The sequence below is a fragment of the Bactrocera neohumeralis genome, chromosome 3 (genome assembly GCF_024586455.1).
Source record: "Bactrocera neohumeralis isolate Rockhampton chromosome 3, APGP_CSIRO_Bneo_wtdbg2-racon-allhic-juicebox.fasta_v2, whole genome shotgun sequence".
Classification (NCBI taxonomy): domain Eukaryota; kingdom Metazoa; phylum Arthropoda; class Insecta; order Diptera; family Tephritidae; genus Bactrocera; species Bactrocera neohumeralis.
In genome coordinates this window covers 18,113,365-18,132,823 of record NC_065920.1, presented here as the reverse complement: position 1 = coordinate 18,132,823, position 19,459 = coordinate 18,113,365, and the positions used below count along the sequence as shown (strand labels likewise).

At 32.2% G+C, this 19,459-nt stretch overlaps 1 protein-coding gene and 1 long non-coding RNA gene across 4 annotated transcripts in view; one reads left to right on the top strand and one right to left on the bottom strand.

Annotated features, from left to right (window-relative positions):
* Nucleotides 1-3,060: 3,060 nt before the first annotated feature.
* The window catches only part of LOC126752471 (putative inorganic phosphate cotransporter), a 33,241-nt gene continuing 16,842 nt past the window's right edge, over nucleotides 3,061-19,459 (bottom strand). For all 3 annotated transcript variants that reach the window (XM_050463283.1, XM_050463284.1, XM_050463285.1), the window contains 5 exons: nucleotides 5,425-5,606; nucleotides 4,911-5,357; nucleotides 4,452-4,836; nucleotides 4,144-4,382; nucleotides 3,061-3,605 (listed from right to left, as the gene is read on the bottom strand). In XM_050463283.1, coding sequence (XP_050319240.1) covers nucleotides 3,378-3,605; nucleotides 4,144-4,382; nucleotides 4,452-4,836; nucleotides 4,911-5,357; nucleotides 5,425-5,606 — 1,481 coding nt within the window. In that variant the 3' untranslated portion in view covers nucleotides 3,061-3,377. The remainder of the gene's footprint in view (nucleotides 3,606-4,143; nucleotides 4,383-4,451; nucleotides 4,837-4,910; nucleotides 5,358-5,424; nucleotides 5,607-19,459) is intronic.
* The window catches only part of LOC126752478 (uncharacterized), an 82,903-nt gene continuing 66,989 nt past the window's right edge, over nucleotides 3,546-19,459 (top strand). Inside the window, exon 1 of the long non-coding RNA XR_007666001.1 lies at nucleotides 3,546-3,624. This is a non-coding gene — a long non-coding RNA (uncharacterized LOC126752478). The remainder of the gene's footprint in view (nucleotides 3,625-19,459) is intronic.

The following is a 19,459-nucleotide window of genomic DNA, read 5'->3' as shown; positions in this document are numbered from 1 at the left end:
CGTGCATTTAAAATTGCTTATGGTCGGCAGAGCAGACCATGAATCGGAAACAGTCGGTAAAGCAGTTCGTATTTTTCCGCCTCCCACTAGCCACAAACACAGCAAACCACTACGACCCACTGGGTCGATATAACAGTTCCACTAAAACAACGTTAAGAGGTACAAAAGTATTTGTCTGGTGGTTAATGGGATGGGGCGGAATAGATGCTAACTAAATAACCATCGATGGTGTTAAATTGTAATGGAAAATAGTCTATAGAGCATAATAGTTTATTTCTCACGACGATTTTTCATATGATTTTATCATATTTTTTAATGTATCCCCAAACTTCAATCACTTAAAGGAATGTGCATTATTTTAACAGAAATAATACTAATCCTTGGATTTCTTTTAGTTATTTATTTGGACAACTAATTTAATTCTTTTTCTAGACGACGCCAGGGAAATCGTATGAAGATAATATAAAACAACAACCTTTTCTTTTTATTTCCACTGATACAGGGGTTTTTTTCCGGAAAGTAATAGGACTGAGTAGATTGAAAAAAAAAGTATTGAACCAATCGTTACAATTCTTTAAAAAATTTCAAAATAGGCTCCTTCTGCGTCGATGCAGCGCTGCCAGCGTGATTTCCAAGCATTGAAGTCGGCACGGAAGGCATTCTCCGGAATAGCCTTGAGATGCATGCTGCTGGGATCCCCTTGTATCGGCCTTTTCAGGCAAGGAAACAAAAAAGTCCGGGGGGTCACATTTGGGCTGGAGGAGGGCTGCGGAAGCGTTGGAACGCCGGCCTTGGTAAGGTAGCTGTTCACAAGAAAACGGTGTGAGCCGAGGCGTTGCAACTTCCAATCGGCTGCGATGTCTTGTCGGACTCGATTGACCCTTCGTTTGAGTCTCTTGAGAACTTCCACGTAAAACTTGGATGCTGGACGATGCCTTTGATGTTGGGCATCGTGTTCACTTTGGATTTGCTCATTCTTCCGGTCTTCGTCAGCAAAATACAGTCGCGGCGGAAGAACATCGGTCCTATTACTTTCCGCACAAATCCTGTATACTTTTAAAAATTCTGTCTGATATTTAGAGAGTTTCATATAGTATTTCGTCTCTTTTATACCTTAAGCAGGATATGTACATATATTAAATTTGTCATGAAGTTTTTAAAAGCAAAATAAATCGGGTCTACCAACAAGAACGACGTTATGTTATCATGAAATCTCAAATTTGGTCAAAATGGGATCTGTTGTTTGTTATGCAGATGAATGAATGATTATGATTTGAACAAAATGTCGGCCAATTGGCCACCACGGCTTCGTGTACATACTTACATCCGTTTACGTTAATTTTTGACGGCCCGGGGTAGCACCTCGGCTAGAATTTCGGCTCTGGTGCGCTAAATGTTGTTTCGAGTTCCTTGAGCATTGCTGAATCCCAGAGAAAATACCATAATCCGCACCAAACGGTAAATTTTTGTTGTTGCAAATGGTTTTTTGAACCACACGACGATTTGACTCAGCTCAAAATGATATTTTTGTTTATTTACGAAGCTATTAAGCCAGAAATGGGCCTCAACTGAGAAGATGATTTTTCATTTTAGAGAAGCCACCGCAAAACTTGAACTTAGTACGTATTAATATTGGACAATTTCCGAACGTTGTATCAAAGGAAAACGTGGCATGGTGAAATTTCAAGCCTTTCTGAACACACTGACAAAATTTCACACAAATTCGTAAAACATGGCCGCCACGAGCTGTCAAAACCATGGCATTCCTATTACTAGATTCAGTATGTATCCTTACTATAAAAGATTCAAGAAGGGTATTATAGCTTGGGTTTTCTTGTTTTTTTTTATCTTTATTGATCGTTTCAGTTTATTCAGCAAGTTTCGCAAAACTTTTTACATTTTATATTTTAATAATAATTACAACTACATAACAATTTTCATATCAATTTGAATGTAATATTGTCATTAATAATATCTTATATATTGTATTTGTATGTCAATGTACATGTGTATGATTATATCAACTAGTACTAAAATGCAAAAATATGTGTGTATATATATTTATAAGTATATATACTCGTATATACATACATACAGCACAGAATTGAAATTTTAATTTAAGTCACAGGTATATAAGTTGATCTGCATGTGCTAGTGATATGGTTACATCAATAGGTACTAATATACATATGTATATAATTACGTACATATGTATATAGTGTTTTATGCAACGGTTGTGTGGTAAATGTTTTTATATAATATTTCGTGCGTTTTTATAAAAATAATTAAGAATTTTTATAATTACCACACAGACCTCACTCATAAATCAAGTACAACGAATTTGTCCTTGTTGTTGTTTTTGTTTAGTATAAATCAATGGCACATGCTATAAGCGCACTTAAGTGTTAACTATTGTACTTAAGTACGTACAGAGGAGAAATTGAAGTTATTTTTCTTGTTGTTGTTCTCTTTTTGTTTTATTTTACAATATACTTAATTAATATAAATATTGAAAGCAAAAAGACTTTAATTTGAGTGCGCCGCAAGAGCAGTTACAAGGCAAAAATTATGATTACAATTTGTTTGTTTTTGTTGTTATTTTACATGTGCGCCTAAGTTCAATAGTAGTTGATTATATAATACACTAATACATATTTTGTATGTACATACAGATATCATTACTACTACATACATACATAAGTGTCATTAAATTAATTAATTAATTATATATAATATTTATACACAAATAGTTTACGAAATCTTTGGATATAACAAACAACAACTGTGAAAATTAATATAATTTAAACAACAATTTTTCAATTTTAATTTTTTAATTAAATGTTTTTAATTTTAATTTTTTAAAATAAATTTTCAAACTTTTTTTTAGTTTTAATTTTTTAAAGTAAATAATTTTATTTTTTAATTATAAATTTAATTTTTCAAATAAATTTTTTAATTATAAATTTAATTTTTCAAATAAATTTTTTAATTATAAATTTAATTTTTCAAATAAATTTTTTTATTTTAAGTTTTATAATTTTAATTTTTTTAATTTAAATTTTTAAATTTTGTTTATGTTTTTATATGTTTTTTTTACTAATTTTTTTAAAAATTTTGTTTTCATTGTCTTTTTCTCTAATTTCTTTTTTAATTAATCAATACTCTTTGCTGGTTGTTACTTTCGTTGTCTGCTTGTTGTTGTTTGCTACTTTTTGCATTTTTTGCTTAAACTATAGATACAATAAATACTTTTATAATTAGAATTTGATTTGTAAATTCTTTGCTTTCTTCAACAGATCTGTCGGCAGTTTTCGTGCACGCGTACATATTCGTTTTATAGTACGGTTATGCTACTACATATTACTCACATACACAACCTAAGTGTGTGTTGTTTTTATATTCCGCGCATCTTGTAAGTTTTCACTACTTTCAAGTTGTGTTGCAACAGCTGCTTTCTCCTTCTCCTCTGCTTCGAAATCGATTCTACGTGGTGGATCGTTAAAATCTTGCACCTCACCCGACGCCCAGATCACATAGACAATGGCGGTGACGACAAGCACACCGAAAGCGACCCAGAAAACAAGACGCCATTCGAGCAGCGAGGCCTGAAAGGATAAAAACAATGTAAGTACGGAATATTTCTTTGCTTTCCTATATATCTTTAAGCTACGATGTATTATAAAAACAAAATTTCGGTATATATTCGGTTTCTGAATTGATTATGTTTTGACTGAAGTTATGTCATAGACGAAATGATCCGAAGATGAAGTCTCTGTCATATTATGAAATCGTTTATACTTTAGTGAAGCTCTGTTACAATTTTACAACAGTTTGTTTATAGTGTTCAATACTCGTACAATGAGTGTCAATTCATGAGCTTGATCTCATTGTCGAGTTTTCCTCTTATCTCTTATAAAGTTTGATGACATACCAAGCTTTTTTTGCGCTTCGGCAGTCAGTGTTATAGTTCTCCTAAATGCTGAAAAGCAGAGCTCAGTCTGGGGTTCCAGTTTTACAGCTAGACAGGGTTATATCTCTCCTAAATGCTGAGCTCAGTCTGGGTTGCCAGCTTTACAGTCTTTTCATTCTGTATGACCACTACTTCGATAGATTTATTTACTCTTTTTTGCATTTTCAACTTACATTTGGTGTCATCCAGCCCACCAGTGTTGGCGAAACAACGCCCGTAATCGCACCAATACCGTTGGTGATCGCCATCAATGTGCCCGCATAGTTGGGACTCATATCGAGCGGTGTAAGCTTCATGCCCGCATAGAAAGCACCCATAAGACCCATGCAAATGGTGAAAAGTGAAACGACAGCAATACGATCACAACCAGCATATGAAGCGGCAACCATGAAGATCGCTGGACCAAAGGCAGCTAAAGTAGTAGAATAACATTAAGTATTTTTATGGACAACGTACAATAACGAATCACACATTTACTTACCTAAACCAGTCATCATCTTGCGCACATTCGTGATGTTCATGATTTTACGTGAAATCAACCAATCGCCAACGAAACCGGAACCCAACGAGAAGATCCACATCATGGCGTAAGGTAGGGAAGAGTAGAGGCCGTTAGCTTTAATGGAGAATTGCATAACATCTGCCATGTATTTGGGCAAATCAGTAACCATAATATAGAAACCCCAATCGTGACCAATTTGTGCTGATATCAAAGCCCACATTGGCAAACTGGTCAATATGGCGCGCCATGGTGTGGGTGGCAAATTCTTGTTGCGTCCAATGCTACCCATATGTTTGGTTAGATACTCCTTTTCGCTAGGTTTGATGAAGGGATGTGTGGTTGGGTCACTGTAGCAAAGGAAAGTCTAAAAGTACAAGAATATTTTATTTTAAATATATACATATGCTCCAAAAGTTTGTATGGCGGCAGTCTACTTACGAAAATAACGAACCATACAAGTCCGATACCACCGAAGAAATAGAAGACCACAGGCCAATCGTAAGCGTCCAACAGTATACCAGACAACAGATTACCCAAAATTGTACCGACTTGTCCGCCACCCAATACCAATGCACCCAATTTGCCACGCTCTTTAATCGGCACCCATTGCGCTAATAATACGCTCAAAGCCGGGAAGGTGGTACCCTCACCAATGCCCATCAGAATACGCACAACAATTAGCCAAGTCGCACCACCATGAATGATGGCGAGTGGTGTAATGACGGTGAAGAAAGCTGTGGACAGTATACCCAAACTGAGCGTCCATTTACCACCAAATTTTTCCGCCAATAGACCGCCAGGAATGTGCGTCAAAATGTAACCAATATAGAAGGATGAAAGAATATAACCCTGTAACTCTTCTGACCATTCATATTCACCACCACTCTGTAAGAATTATATACATTATATACGCTGATGATTTATTTCATGCAACTACGCATCGCAAACTTACACTTGTTTCCGAGTCCAAATCGTCGGCCACGCATACCGCCGAGCTACCATCTTCGTCTGTGTAATTTTTCTTTACCACTAGCTCGGTAATAGCCACCGAGAGACATATACGCATCGTATATGCATTGAGTATGGCAAAAAAGCCCATGATCGAAAGGATCACGCGCTGAGGTACGAGGAAAACTGAAATCAAAAAATGAGAAAAAATTAAATTAATATTATTTATTATATATTTGAAGTTTAATTAGCATAAATAAGGAAATTGCAGTTAGGCTTACTTTAAAATTCTCGGCTGAGTGTAGTTTTAGACCTTAAAGTTTAGTAAAAAACTTGACATGACGCTTACAACAGTTTTGTTTGAGTTTTTTCTCATGTTTGTGGCTTTCGACTTTCGTTCGCCTAATACATGTATGTACATATTCTGAGGTGTTCTAAAGATTTTAAATATACTTCTAAAAACTGCTAGATTTCATCTTATATCGGTCCCTAATCTCATAAAGCTGCCATATGTAAGCTTTTTTTAACCTACCACGAAATTAGATAGAAGCAGCCTTCTATAGAATTCTGTATGCGGTTAGAAAGCACTAAATATATTATTGAATGAATTAACTAGACTTCTACTACGTTCAAGGTTATGACTCATGTTCTCGACAGTTTTTTTCAATAGGTCATTAATCAAATTGTCCGATTTTGAAATTGTCTTCAATAACAAATCACAAACCTCAGCTAATTCAATTTACTTATACTAAATTTGTAGTTAAATGCTTAATTATCTTGGGGAAAAAAACCTTTTTGTTCTACTTAAAATCGCATGCTTCACTGATCGCATGTTAGTTGTCACTTTTGTAGACCACACTTGAACCCCCACTCAATTTAAAATATGTAGTACATACATACAGTGGTGGAACGAAATATGCCTACAATAACATATGACTAGAATATTTTCATCAAAAGTTGGGTATCAGTTTGAGAGATCAATGAAAAATATTGCAAGATATATTGCGACATAAAAAAATATTTTTGCGCATCCACAATTTTTTGTCATTATAAGTAATATATGCATCCCTATTTCAAAAAAAGCTTTACTAATGAGCTTTTCCCTGCAGCTTTTTAATTGCTTCGATTTTTTGCGTGCCACTGTGTAATTACGGAAATAAATGTACGCCATCTATTTCACATTAAATTTAATGAAGTGTACAACAATCACACAATCAACACTATTCGTGCCAAATTATCGAATTAACGAAGGGGGAGCAAAAAAATTAGACAATCTGTGCGCTCAATGAGTGAGTAATTGAATTGTAAATGTTTTTGTGATATTCTGATGAGCTAATCAAATTGAAAATTTCAATAGACCATATTTGAAATTACTGTTAAAATAGTGAGAGAATACGTAGAGAATGTTAGTGAATGCCTAAATTCACTGGAAATTGTTAAAATATTTCAGTAGTAAACTAATCACAGTTAAACAGTTTGAAGTATTTGAGCGTTTCTTTGTCTGACATATGTAGTTTTGGGTAGGAAAAATCCGGTTTTTATCAAATTCATGAAATTTAAAAATGTAATGTACAATTATATAAATTTCAAATTCTGCAAACTTAGACAAATAACCGTATGATTCACGAAGCTTTCGAAATTGGTTTAATTTTCACTCACAAAAAAGCTCGTCGTAGGAGAAAATTTTCAAATTGTTCCAAAACATGATGTTGTTAAAATTTTTGAGAGTTAATGCATGTGTCTATTTTTTTATTTTGAATGCATGTTTTTTTAATTTGAAAGGTCTGAAAATTTCTAAAAATTAAAATTTTTTTTTTTTAATTTTTGATTATAAAATTTCTTATTTTTGATTCCGTTGTTGTAATTTTTATTAAAATTTGATTTGTTAATTTTCGCTGGGGATTAAATTTTAAATTGTTAATATTTTTTAATTCAAAAATTTTTTAATACAAAATTAAAATGCTTTTGTTGAAGTCTTTCTTCATATATCTATATATGTACTATATGTTTGAAGATATGGTGCTTGCACATTAGACAAAAACATAGAAAAACGTCTGGGAAAAGAAAGGCTGAACAAATTTTATTGAAGACTACTAAATTATTTACGCGAAAAGCAGCCTAAATACGATTCAAATAATTTGATAATGATTTGGCAACTACATACATATGTACATATGTACATAAATACATATGTATATATTAGAGTGGATCGACTTTTTTCTATAAAATCTCTGGATCATTCTGAAAAACTTCCAACACTTCCCACATACGCGATTTTTCGGTTTATTGGCTTCCTGTAAAGCAACCCGCTCTAGTATGTGCATACATACATACTATATACTAGAGGTGTATACATAAAATACTATAGTATGTTTAATTTTTTATTGTAATTGATTTCGTTAGGGTAAAGACCTCTAATTGAATGAAATTATAAAAAAGCATAAAACAAGTTAAGCTCCTCAATTTTATTTTTATTATATTTTTTTTTTTTTGTTTTTCTTTTTATTTTATAGTTTTTTTTGCTTTTGTTATTATTATTTGTTTCGGTTTTGCTTTTTTGAGTTAAAAGACCTCATTGAAGGTTTGCCCTGTCTCTATTCGCATAAATAGTAAACTTGCTTCATGAAAATGCAAATTTTGATTGTGTCGATTTTAGAATATCATTAGCACAATGCACTTATTTTTGTTGTTGTAGCTTAGGTATTTGGTACGTGCAATGTGCAGACACGCTAGTTATGCTACTTACATACATACATTTATAATTGGGTTAAATAAAGGCAAATTACATGAAATTAAAATGGCAAATCACTGGTATGAACGTGTAATTGTTCATATGTACATATGTTACTAGACAGATTTTTTGATTCTATACGTATGTATATAACCGTCTGTAATCGAATATTTATTTACATTTAATTTAATTCAATTTGACATATTTACATTCTTTGAAGCTGTATCCGTTCATTGAAGCATTTCTTATAGCACAAAAGATACTAAACTTGATTTTGAACGGTCAGTTTGCAGAACTACATATGTACATATTATAGTGGTCCGATTTAAATAAAATGTTCGTAGATTTTACCGCTGCCTTGGACAATAATTAATGCCAAATTTATTGAAGATATCTTGACAAATGAAAAAGGTTTTCATGCAATCACTTGATTTGTATGAAAGCAATATGCTATAGTGGGCCAATATCGACGAATCCAATAAATGAGCAACTTCTTGCAAAGAAAAGCGCATCATTTAAGATCGATATCTCAACAATTGAGTGACTATTTTGTGTATGTATATATAGACAGATGGTCAATCAGCATGCTCAACGCGATTGGTAAAGTGTACGAAAGCATAATAAGAAACCGCTGGGAGTTAGCAATCCGAAAGGCCGGCGGATTAGCAGAGCTGCACTATCTCTAATGGAGTACCGCAAGACTCGGTTTTAGGCCCACTACTATGGAATCTAATCTACGACGGAGTGTTAAGAATATATCAACTGCATTAATACATAGTTTGCGCCGATGGTTTGCTACCATTAGAGCTCACTGAGCAGAAAACAGAACTTTTGCTCATAAGCTCCAGGAAGAATGAAGAAAATATATCGCTCAACATAGGATAATGTGAGATACTTAGCAGCCACAATTGAAGTAGCTTGGTGTAACAGTGAACTCGAGACTTAAATTCAAGGATATAAAACGATGCTGCCAGTGTGGCGCCGACTGAAAAATCTGACAGCACTTATGTGCGAATCCTCTGTAAAATGGAAAGCTGTTAGCGAAACGTCAGCTCTAATTATGATAGGATTGGGTCATTTACATTACAGGTGACTTAAATGTCTTCTTCTCGCCCATGAAGTAATGATTAGTCCAGTGGTCCGGTAGTAGAAATTTAAAGTGGGAGTAAGATAGATTTAGCAGATTAACGGTCCGCACTCCGGCTTTCTATACTTCCTCTTACTATAAAAATAATCGACTCAGAGTACTTATAGAGTACCTCGAAACTTTGCCGACCTGCAAAATAGGCGATTGTTACTATTTATGTTGACCTACCCACTTGAGTGAAGTGTTTTTTGAGCGCGACTCTTTCTGAATTTGTATTCAAATCTAACTAATACGTTGTGTGGGGGACTAGTTCATAGCGTATTTTTTATACTCTCGCAACAAAGTTGCTAAACGGTTGTTTGTAAGTCCTAAAACTAAAAGAGTCAGATATAGGGTTATGTATACCAAAGTGATCAGGGTGACGAGTAGAGTTGAAATCCGGATGTCTGTCTGTCCGTCCGTCCGTGCAAGCTGTAACTTGAGTAAAAATTGAGATATCATGATGAAACTTGGTACACGTATTTCTTGGCTCCGTAAGAAGGTTAAGTTCGAAGATGGGCAAAATCGGCCCACTGCCACGCCCACAAAATGGCGGAAACCGAAAACCTATAAAGTGTCATAACTAAGCCATAAATAAAGATATTAAAGTGAAATTTGGCACAAAGGATCGCATTAGGGAGGGGCATATCTGGACGTAATTTTTTTGGAAAAGTGGGCGTGGCCCCGCCCCCTACTAAGTTTTTTGTACATATCTCGGAAACTACTATAGCTATGTCAACCAAACTCTATAGAGTCGTTTCCTTCAGGCATTTCCATATACAGTTCATAAATAGAAGAAATCGGATAATAACCACGCCCACCTCCCATACATAGGTTATGTTGAAAATCACTAAAAGTGCGTTAACCGACTAACAAAAAACGTCAGAAACACTAAATTTTACGGAAGAAATGGCAGAAGGAAGTTGCATCCAGGCCTTTTTTAAAAATTGAAAGTGGGCGTGGCCTCGCCCACTTATGGACCAAAGACCATATCTCAGGAACTACTAGACCGATTTCAACGAAATTCGGTATATAATATTTTCTTACACCCTGATGACATGAACGAAATATGGGTGAAATCGGTTCACAACCACGCCTTCTTCCAATATAACGCTATTTTGAATTCCATCTGATGCTTTCTCTGTATACATTAGGAACCAATGATGATAACGGAATAAAACGTTACACAAATACGGTATTTGAAAAATATGTAAATAACGGATAATGAAATCTCGATTATCACTTTATCATGCGAGAGTATAAAATGTTCGGTGACACCCGAACTTAGCCCTTCCTTACTTGTTTCTATTTATCGTTTTCATCACAAGCTGAATGAACTGAAGCGTTTTTTCTTCCTAATATGGATTAGTAAAATGATTGTTGGCCTTGTGAGGATTAATACATAAAAAAGTGCTTCAAAATCTCAGTTTGCAGATTTAGGTTTTTTTGTAAATTAAAAAGAAATTTATTTCCCTAAATTTAAAATTTTCATAATCTCAGTTCGTAGATTTAGGTTTTATTGTAAATTAAAAAAAATTTTTTTTCCCTAAATTTAGAAAATATTATTTTTCTGTGGATTTATAAACTTTCGAAAATATTACAATAAAAATATGAACAACAAAGCTTTTTATAGTTTCGGTAATGTTTGTATGTATGTTTTTGAATTTTTATTTTAAACTACCACAATTTTTTTTTACACCTACACATTCAAGTCAACAAACAACCTCACACAAATTTTGATTCAGTTTGCGCAGTTAAAAAATCTTTTTATTAAAAAAAGAAAATAGCTTTGTGGTTTTCATTCATAATTTCGAATTTATTTTGGCTTTGCTTTCTGTGTTTTGTATTATATAATTACTTAATAATAACCGCAAATGTGTATTCTTAATCTGGCGCATTCTAATGCAAGTAAATTTACATAATTATTGCCACCTGTCTGCTTTGTTGTTTTGGTTTATATATATTGTTGTATGTACATATATGTATATATTTCCTGTTAAAAAATTTAAAAATTAACAGAAAATAAAAATATTCACCTGCCAGTATCTGCCACTACTTGTGTTTCTACGTATGTATGCTATGTACATATGTATTAGTGTGCACGTTGCCGGAGTTAATCATTTGAAGCGCACGTTGCGCAAAAAAGTGAAGTGATTGTAAAAACGCATTTACTGCACTCTAACAAATTAACAAATAAAAATAAAATATAAAAAAAATTACACCCACTTTCAAAGTACTCAATTCTAAAAAATTAATTACTTAGCAAATACCCTCATTAAGTGCTACGACTTGCTGACTTTCGTTTTAAGTTCATTTTATAAAATTGTTAGCAGAGAAAATAAAATATAATAGTTAGTATTAAATTTTTTCCCCACATTGCTTCAGCGCTAATGACAAGCGTTGTCATTAAAAATGAAAAATATATTCCTTCGTGTATGAGAGATCAGGTTTTTCGCAGAAATCCATGACTAAGTTGACTATAGTGTTTTTACTTATTATTAATGTAATCATTACATTCTATCACGCTCCACCCTAATATTTTTCTCTTCTAGTTCATATCATAACTTCACAGCTTAGAACGGTAATTTGTAAGCTCATTAGACTGGCAATCCACATTTCTATCTATGTACATACATATGTATGAATGCCTTTAAATTTATGTGATTTTTATCGCTGCACGTGACTTTAGTGATTCTAGAATAACTAGTTCTACTGCCATGCAGTTTATCAATTAAGAAAACTCTGATTTCCTAGAAGTTTAAGTTTGAATAATAACTCACTTAACCCTTTTGTGGCTACACGATGCTTGGCAAACGCCTTTACGCCAGTTGTAAATTTTGTTTTTGTTATGAAATTATAAAATAATGTTATGAAATTGTTGCAAAAATTATATAACATGAAATATTAGTATTTATTACAACAAACTAAAGCTTTTTGGTAGCACGCCCTTTACCTTTCTTGAAAACAATTCAAAATGTCTTTTTTGCTTTTCAGTGACATTTTTGCTCATTTTTAACCTTCTTTAAGGAATTCATTGCAGGGTTAATCATTCGGTTGCTTAAACAGTGTTTGCAGAATTCTATGTATTTGGCGCAAAAATATAATTTTTATTTTTTATTGCCTTAGTTTGCTTTTACCTGTAAATTACAAAAACGTGCTTAAATTTTATTTTTTTAATTATGCACTTTCAAGTATTGAATATTAAAAAATACTTGAAAACACCATAGCTCGTGGTTTCCAAGGCCCTTATCATAACAAATCAATTTAACCAAGCAGAAAATCCTAAAAATTTTGCTATAAAGAATTAGTTTAGACGATCTAACAGGCACACTCAGTGTCAGAATAAAAAATATCGTTTTTTTCATATTTCTTGAGGTTATACCTTTAAATAAATGATTCTAAAATTTTAAGTGGATATCTCAAATAGTTTTTGAGTTAAACCCATTTTAAAATGTAAACGCTCGGTTGAAAAAGCTCCATCACTTTATCTTTAAATTGGGTTTTCTCAAACCCACATTGTCCAACTTTTCTTGGGAGATTACTCGAAGAAAAGTTGGCATTATCAAATTCTTCATGCAAGGACCTACAAGCTTTTAATCTGTTCGTTTATTATAGACCTTATATGAACAATTTCTTCAAGTAGAGAGTTTTTTTTCATCCACTGCAGCAGTGGCTCACTTTTATATAGCACATTTTGGGTAGTCGAAAAGTCTTTTCGTATTTTGTCAATAGATGTCGTTGCAGTATATCTCCAGTGCTATCAATCACATTGTGTGATACCATACAGTGTTGAAAAGGTGAGATCTTAAGCTTCATTCAACCAAAAAAAAATTAAATTCGGGGAAGTTAAAAAAAGTTACAGTTGTTCAAAAATGCGTGAAAATAATGAAAAAATTCGCTATATTTTGAAATTTTTGTACAAAAAAGGGAAGAATGCCTCTGCAAGCCTCCAATGAAATTTGTGAAGTTTACGGAGACGATACTGCATGAGTTCGTGTGGCACAGCAATGGTTCGCTCGCTTCCGTCCTGGAAATTTCGATTTGCACTGATCGAAGTTTTACACTGTTGGAATAATGTCTCTAGCGGAAAAATGGCAAAATGCGGTCGACCATAATGGTACATATTTCTTTAATTATTTATTGTTATGAATATAAAAAAATAAGTTGAAGTTTGATTAGAAATACGAAAAGACTTTTTCGACTACAAAATATATACCATATATAAAAGATCAGTGTGAGATATGCATCTAAAATTTTTCTCCATAAGAAATTGTTAATTTATGGGAATTGCCAATCCGATATTTATAGCATATAGTTACCAAGCAAATTGAACCGATCGGAATCATGTTCTTGTAAGAAAGCTTTAGTATTTGTGGCATTTCTGCAAGGGATCATAGCGGTCGAACCGAAGTTAACGTTTTTTTTGTTTTTATTGTAATTTTTCTATTTTCTCTTTAGCGAGCTTTTTCAAATCAACACTAATTATCAACATTTTATTTGTTGATTTTATTAAATTGACTTTTCATAAGCAAACCAATAACATTATTACGAGCATAATCGCTTACATCGGCAGTTAGGTAATGGAATTTGATACAATTAATTGTTAAAAAAGACTCTTCACACTCTTTTTGTGTAATACCGACATGTTTTGTGGTGAAAGATATACTTTACAGAGTAAACAGCTACTATAACCGATGCGTTAGAGCGAAAACAGCAACTAAAAGTATTAATATACACTTATACAGGGTGCATATGTATGTGTATACTCGTGTGTTCATCTCGCATAATGTTATTTGAGCCAATTCTGTAGAATTAAAAGCCGCTAAATTACTATAATCGTCTCTCAATCTCTATTTCAGTCTCGGCCACAATTGAATTACGTGCATGATGCACATATAATCTATATATATGTACAAATGAATGTATATGTTTTTTGTGGTTTACATTTGTAACTCTTTCGTACATACATATGTATGTATGTACATTAATTAATGCACGCGCATGAATGATATGATAAAGTAATTAATATACTTGTACATACCTACAGGCATATGCATATAGGTATAAGTATACGTATGTATGTATATATACCCATAGTGGCGTTTGTTTTACCTTTTTTTGTTGTAATCATTAAATTGTTGAATTATTAGCTTAATTACAGCTGCATATAAATAAAATGTCGAAACAAAAGAATTTACAGCGCGAAAACGTGTACGCTATAAAAGCGGAAATGTATCACCTGTGATTTTATAGCACATCATATGCAATGTATGTACATGTCTACATACATATGCATACGTGTATATACGTATGTACATGTAAGTGTGATTATTAATGTCTGTGGTCACACTACAAGCCTATTCATTACTCAGATAAAAAAAGATACTATCAAAAAGTTTTTAAAAAAATATACGAAAAAATTGTTTACGAAAATATTTATACAAATATACATAACAACAAGTAAGGAAGAGCTAAGTTCCGGTGCAACCGAACATTTTAAACTCTTGCAACTTGCAAGAATCAAAGCCACTTTAAGGTGTAAAACGTCAAACAGAGGATCGAAATATAAGTAATTATATATATCTATATAATATATATAACTCAGACACATAAGGTTTGTTAGAAAAACGAAAATCATTATATGCAATATATGGGAGTTTGGGTAGAATCGAACCGATTTTATCCGCTTTTGTCAATACCACATACTATTAACGTGTCACATACTAAAACACCAATCATATATAGAATAAAATCAGCCAGATGTTCGAAAATCCTTATATTAGTTATAGTATATAGGGGCTAGATCAAATTTTCGCTCAAATTTATCTACTTTAGGCACAAAGATACACTGTTATGAGTGAAACACACACTCTCATTTTCACATATTGCACAATATATGCGGTATAAAGTCAGGAAGTTCGAAAATCTTTATGTTAGGTATATGCAGGCTAGGGGAAGTATTGACCCGATTTAGTTTTGACATATAGACATACTATTGTTCGAGAGAGATTCTCGCTGAGTTTCAATTATGCATCTCACATATTGACCGATATTTTCGATCAAAAGTCAACTATACGTGGCGAACTTAATAAACTCTGTTCAAGGTATAAAGTGTTTATATGTATATTATTTTTCTCCCTCTTTCAGTTTTTCCATATACAATTAATTAAATAATTATTTTTTTCATTGCCTCAATTTTTTCATGGAATAACGTGTTGAGGTGAAATTACTTTATTTATTTGGAATTTATTTTTATTTTTAATTTTTATATTATATTCAACAGAAATAATGAACTGCTATTAATAAATAATATTGTACTATAAGTGCATGTTTACAAACAATTTTTTGCATATGACGGCGTAAGGAATCTCATATACATACATAAATATTATATAAGTAAAATTTTCTTCAGAAATAGTTATGTATATACTCATTCCATTTTTTATTTTTGGAAAATTTGGTTCAAAGCCAGTGGGAAGGGGGGCGCGATTTCTAAGCAAAACTCGTAAGATGGCAACCAAGGAATACAAGGACAAGAAGTACGGAATACAAAAAGGGCCAAGGAGTACATTTCTTAGAAATATAATTTTTTCGAAATTTCTGCTCACAATCTTTCTCAGAAAAATCTGTCACATAAATATTAAAAAAAAATTAATTTGCGTACTATGTATTTGTGACAGTTCAATTCAAATAAAAAATTTATAGAGTTGGTAACCCTGCTTCAAAATAATTTCAAATGTGGCATACATTCTTAAATATCTTTAATATGATGCCCACATACATATGTGTATACATACGTTTGCATTCTAAACGTTTTTGAGTTAAAATTTCTAAAGGGTGGCAACCCTAATTAAAAAAAAATCTATATTTGTAAATATTACTTTCTATATATTTTATTTTAAAACGCTTATAGTATTATTTTTACCTTTCAATTGGTTTTACTGAAAATCTTTAAATAGGTGGCAACCTTAAAAAAAAATTTCTGCAAACGTGGCATGCCAAACAATTTGGTTGCCGTCAATCTATTGTTTTATTTTTCATAATAAAAAAAAAAGTATTTATTTAATTAAATAATTAATATGCAATTCAAATCAATATGCTATTAATGAGAAAAGTAAAAATTCGCAATATTTTTGATAAGTAATACGTGCTTATTATTTACTTTGAATTTATATTCAAAAAACCAACAACTTATTTGGGATTTTTTCGACATATTTTTGATTACGATTTTTTGATTTTTTTGCTGCAGACTGAATAGAATACATTTTGACCTAATTTTTTCATATATAATACATAACAAAATGTTCAATGACAACGAATTCTTATATTAATTAGCACTATAATTTATTGCAGAAGAAACACACTTAGGAAATTCGATTGTAGTAAATTTAAATTTGACATTTTTATTAACAATGAAATGGAGCCTTTAATCAGATAAGTGAGCACTTTCACAAACGTCTTAAACTTACACAATCCAGAAATTAGCTTATCAGAAATAATATTTTTCTTGGCTAAAATACATTTTTCTATAGTTTATTTATAAGTTTATTTATAAGCGTTATTAACCATAAAAAAATTTAATAATAATTTCATTGATAGGCAACAAAAGAACTGAAAATGTGTTCTCTCATCAAGGGATTTCGCATAAAGTCCGATTTTTTTACATTTCTATGCGAATAAAATATCTTTTACGCTTATTTTTTCTCAAGAAAGTTGTATGTAAATGTAGTTTGACGAGATTCAATCATATTGCGGAGTGTTTGCGGAATGTTTAAAACCTACTACGTTACTACAACAACAACAGATGTTAGATAAATAGACTAGTGAGGACATGCAAAGAGGTGGTTAGGATACGTTTGAAATGTCGGCGTCGAATTCGAATTAATATAGTATTCAGCATGCCATAACTGAAGGTTCTCTGTCTATATGCACTGATATCAGAGCACTACAGCATATGTGGTACCTCCCATACGAAGTGACCGCTAAAAATGAAGTTTTTGCATGGCAAACTTCTTTATTTGACAAGATAAGTATCTTCATGAAATTGCGCACAGTTTATTACCCAAAGCAATGCTACAAATTTCGAACACATTGTTAGGTCCAGACAACTATTGCCCTATAAAATGACCGATCAAAGCCAAGAAATATAATTATTTATACCATTTTATGCTATAAGAAATGAAGGTCATTATAACTTCGGCGCAGCTGGAGTTAAAGTTTTTCTTGTTTTTAGCTTATGTTAATTCTAAATTTAAGATTGAATTTATTTTTATCTCGAACATTCTATGCCTCTACTGACACATAAATTTATACGTTCATTAAACTTTGCTATCTATAAGAACCTTGATCGCATAACTTCTTTATATAAGTATGTACATATACATTTTTATATACGTTTTATATATGAATGTATGTATTTATGTATGTGCTTATACACGCCCGATCACTATCTAAAACTCCAATTAAACAATCCATTTGTTTAAAATGGACTCTAAATCAAAGCAAGCGTGCAGCAAATCACTTGCAAAATGCGCAGTCATGTTTAGAATTCGCTTATTATATAACAATAAAACATAAAAAATACTGTTTAATATTCTATTATTCATTAATATTTGTTTTTGTCAGTTTTGGCTAAGCTCATTCTAATTCATAACGCATTTTCGTTATTATAGACGTGGCCACTTAATATGCCAGACACAACGCGTAATAAATGCTCATACATATGTGCGTGTGTTTGTGTATTCACTAGATGTTTTTGCTACTTTATACATCTGTACATTTTAGTATGTCCGTCTGAATCTGTATTAAAATGCTAACTCTGAAATTTACCTGCGAACGTGATATGCTTGCGGAAAAAGGGCGTAGAAGCAGACAAAATAAATGAAAAAAATTCATTCTGACTAAATGAGTGGCGCTACGAATGAGTGACAGTGGGTTTTGCACGGTTTCGAATATCGAAAAACATGTGTACACACAAACATGCACCTGTCACCAGTTATGTTGTGGGGTACAGAGAGAGGTAGCTGAGCCGGCGAAGTCAATTTGTGAGCGGAGTTTAGTTCCTTATTGAATTCACCTAATATAATTAAATATGCCCAACAAAAGCTGTCAATATACATATGTTCATATGTATATACATTAAAAATGTTTAAGCAACAATAGTTAAGCATCAAAATATGTATTAAGTTGTCAATATGCATTCAACTATTGTTGTTTTTGCTGTTATACGAGTACTATATTTGCATAGTTAGCCGGCTTTTTTCATGCGGGCATGATGCCAAAAGTGAGTGAACTCTAGCATGACGTTTAAACATATGAATGAATTTTTGATAATACATACATACATACATATATGTATACATATATATTTATATGTTATGAATATCTAGACATTTTTTACTTTACATACAAACATCTATGCTACGTGCGGTGATATGTTCACCTGCGAGCGATTCATTAATAACTGTGGTATGTTCATCAATGTCAACTACATTTATGTGTAAATATGTGTGCACATAATTACATACATATTTATATATATGTATATACCCACATTCCTATGCTAGTCATAATTATGCAACATTCTTCATACTACTTCCTGTGTCATTTAGTTCTATTTTTATACAAAAACGTCGCTGCATATTTTATTTGACACTTTCGGAAGCGCTCAATTATGCTCTGCCATAATATTGTCTATAAAAGTGCGCAATAAAATTGCAATCAATTGAATTGTTCACAAGTGTATGCATTGCTTTTATTGATTGACAGCAATAAAATTAAAAGTCAACCTTTTGATTGCCATAAAAGTTTATTTCCTTTTCTCGTAATTTTATGCCACACGCTTGAGATTTGTGTTATTATTATTTTTTATTTTTCTATTTCTAACTTTTTTTGTTCCAAAATTTATTTTTTATTACAAATTTTTTAAATATTTTGGTTGGGATACACTCAAAATATCGAAATTCAAAATGCCGACACATCAAAAAACCGACAAAATTTAAATATGCAGCCAAATCAAAATACCGACAAATCAAAATACCGACAAATCAAAACACCGACAAATCAAAACACCGACAAACCAAATTCCGACATGTGAAAAATGTTTTATCTTGTCCGCCCTTATTTCTATCGAAGCACAGAAAGAGAATTCTGCCGACTAAGGGTTATGATCCTGAGCGTGTT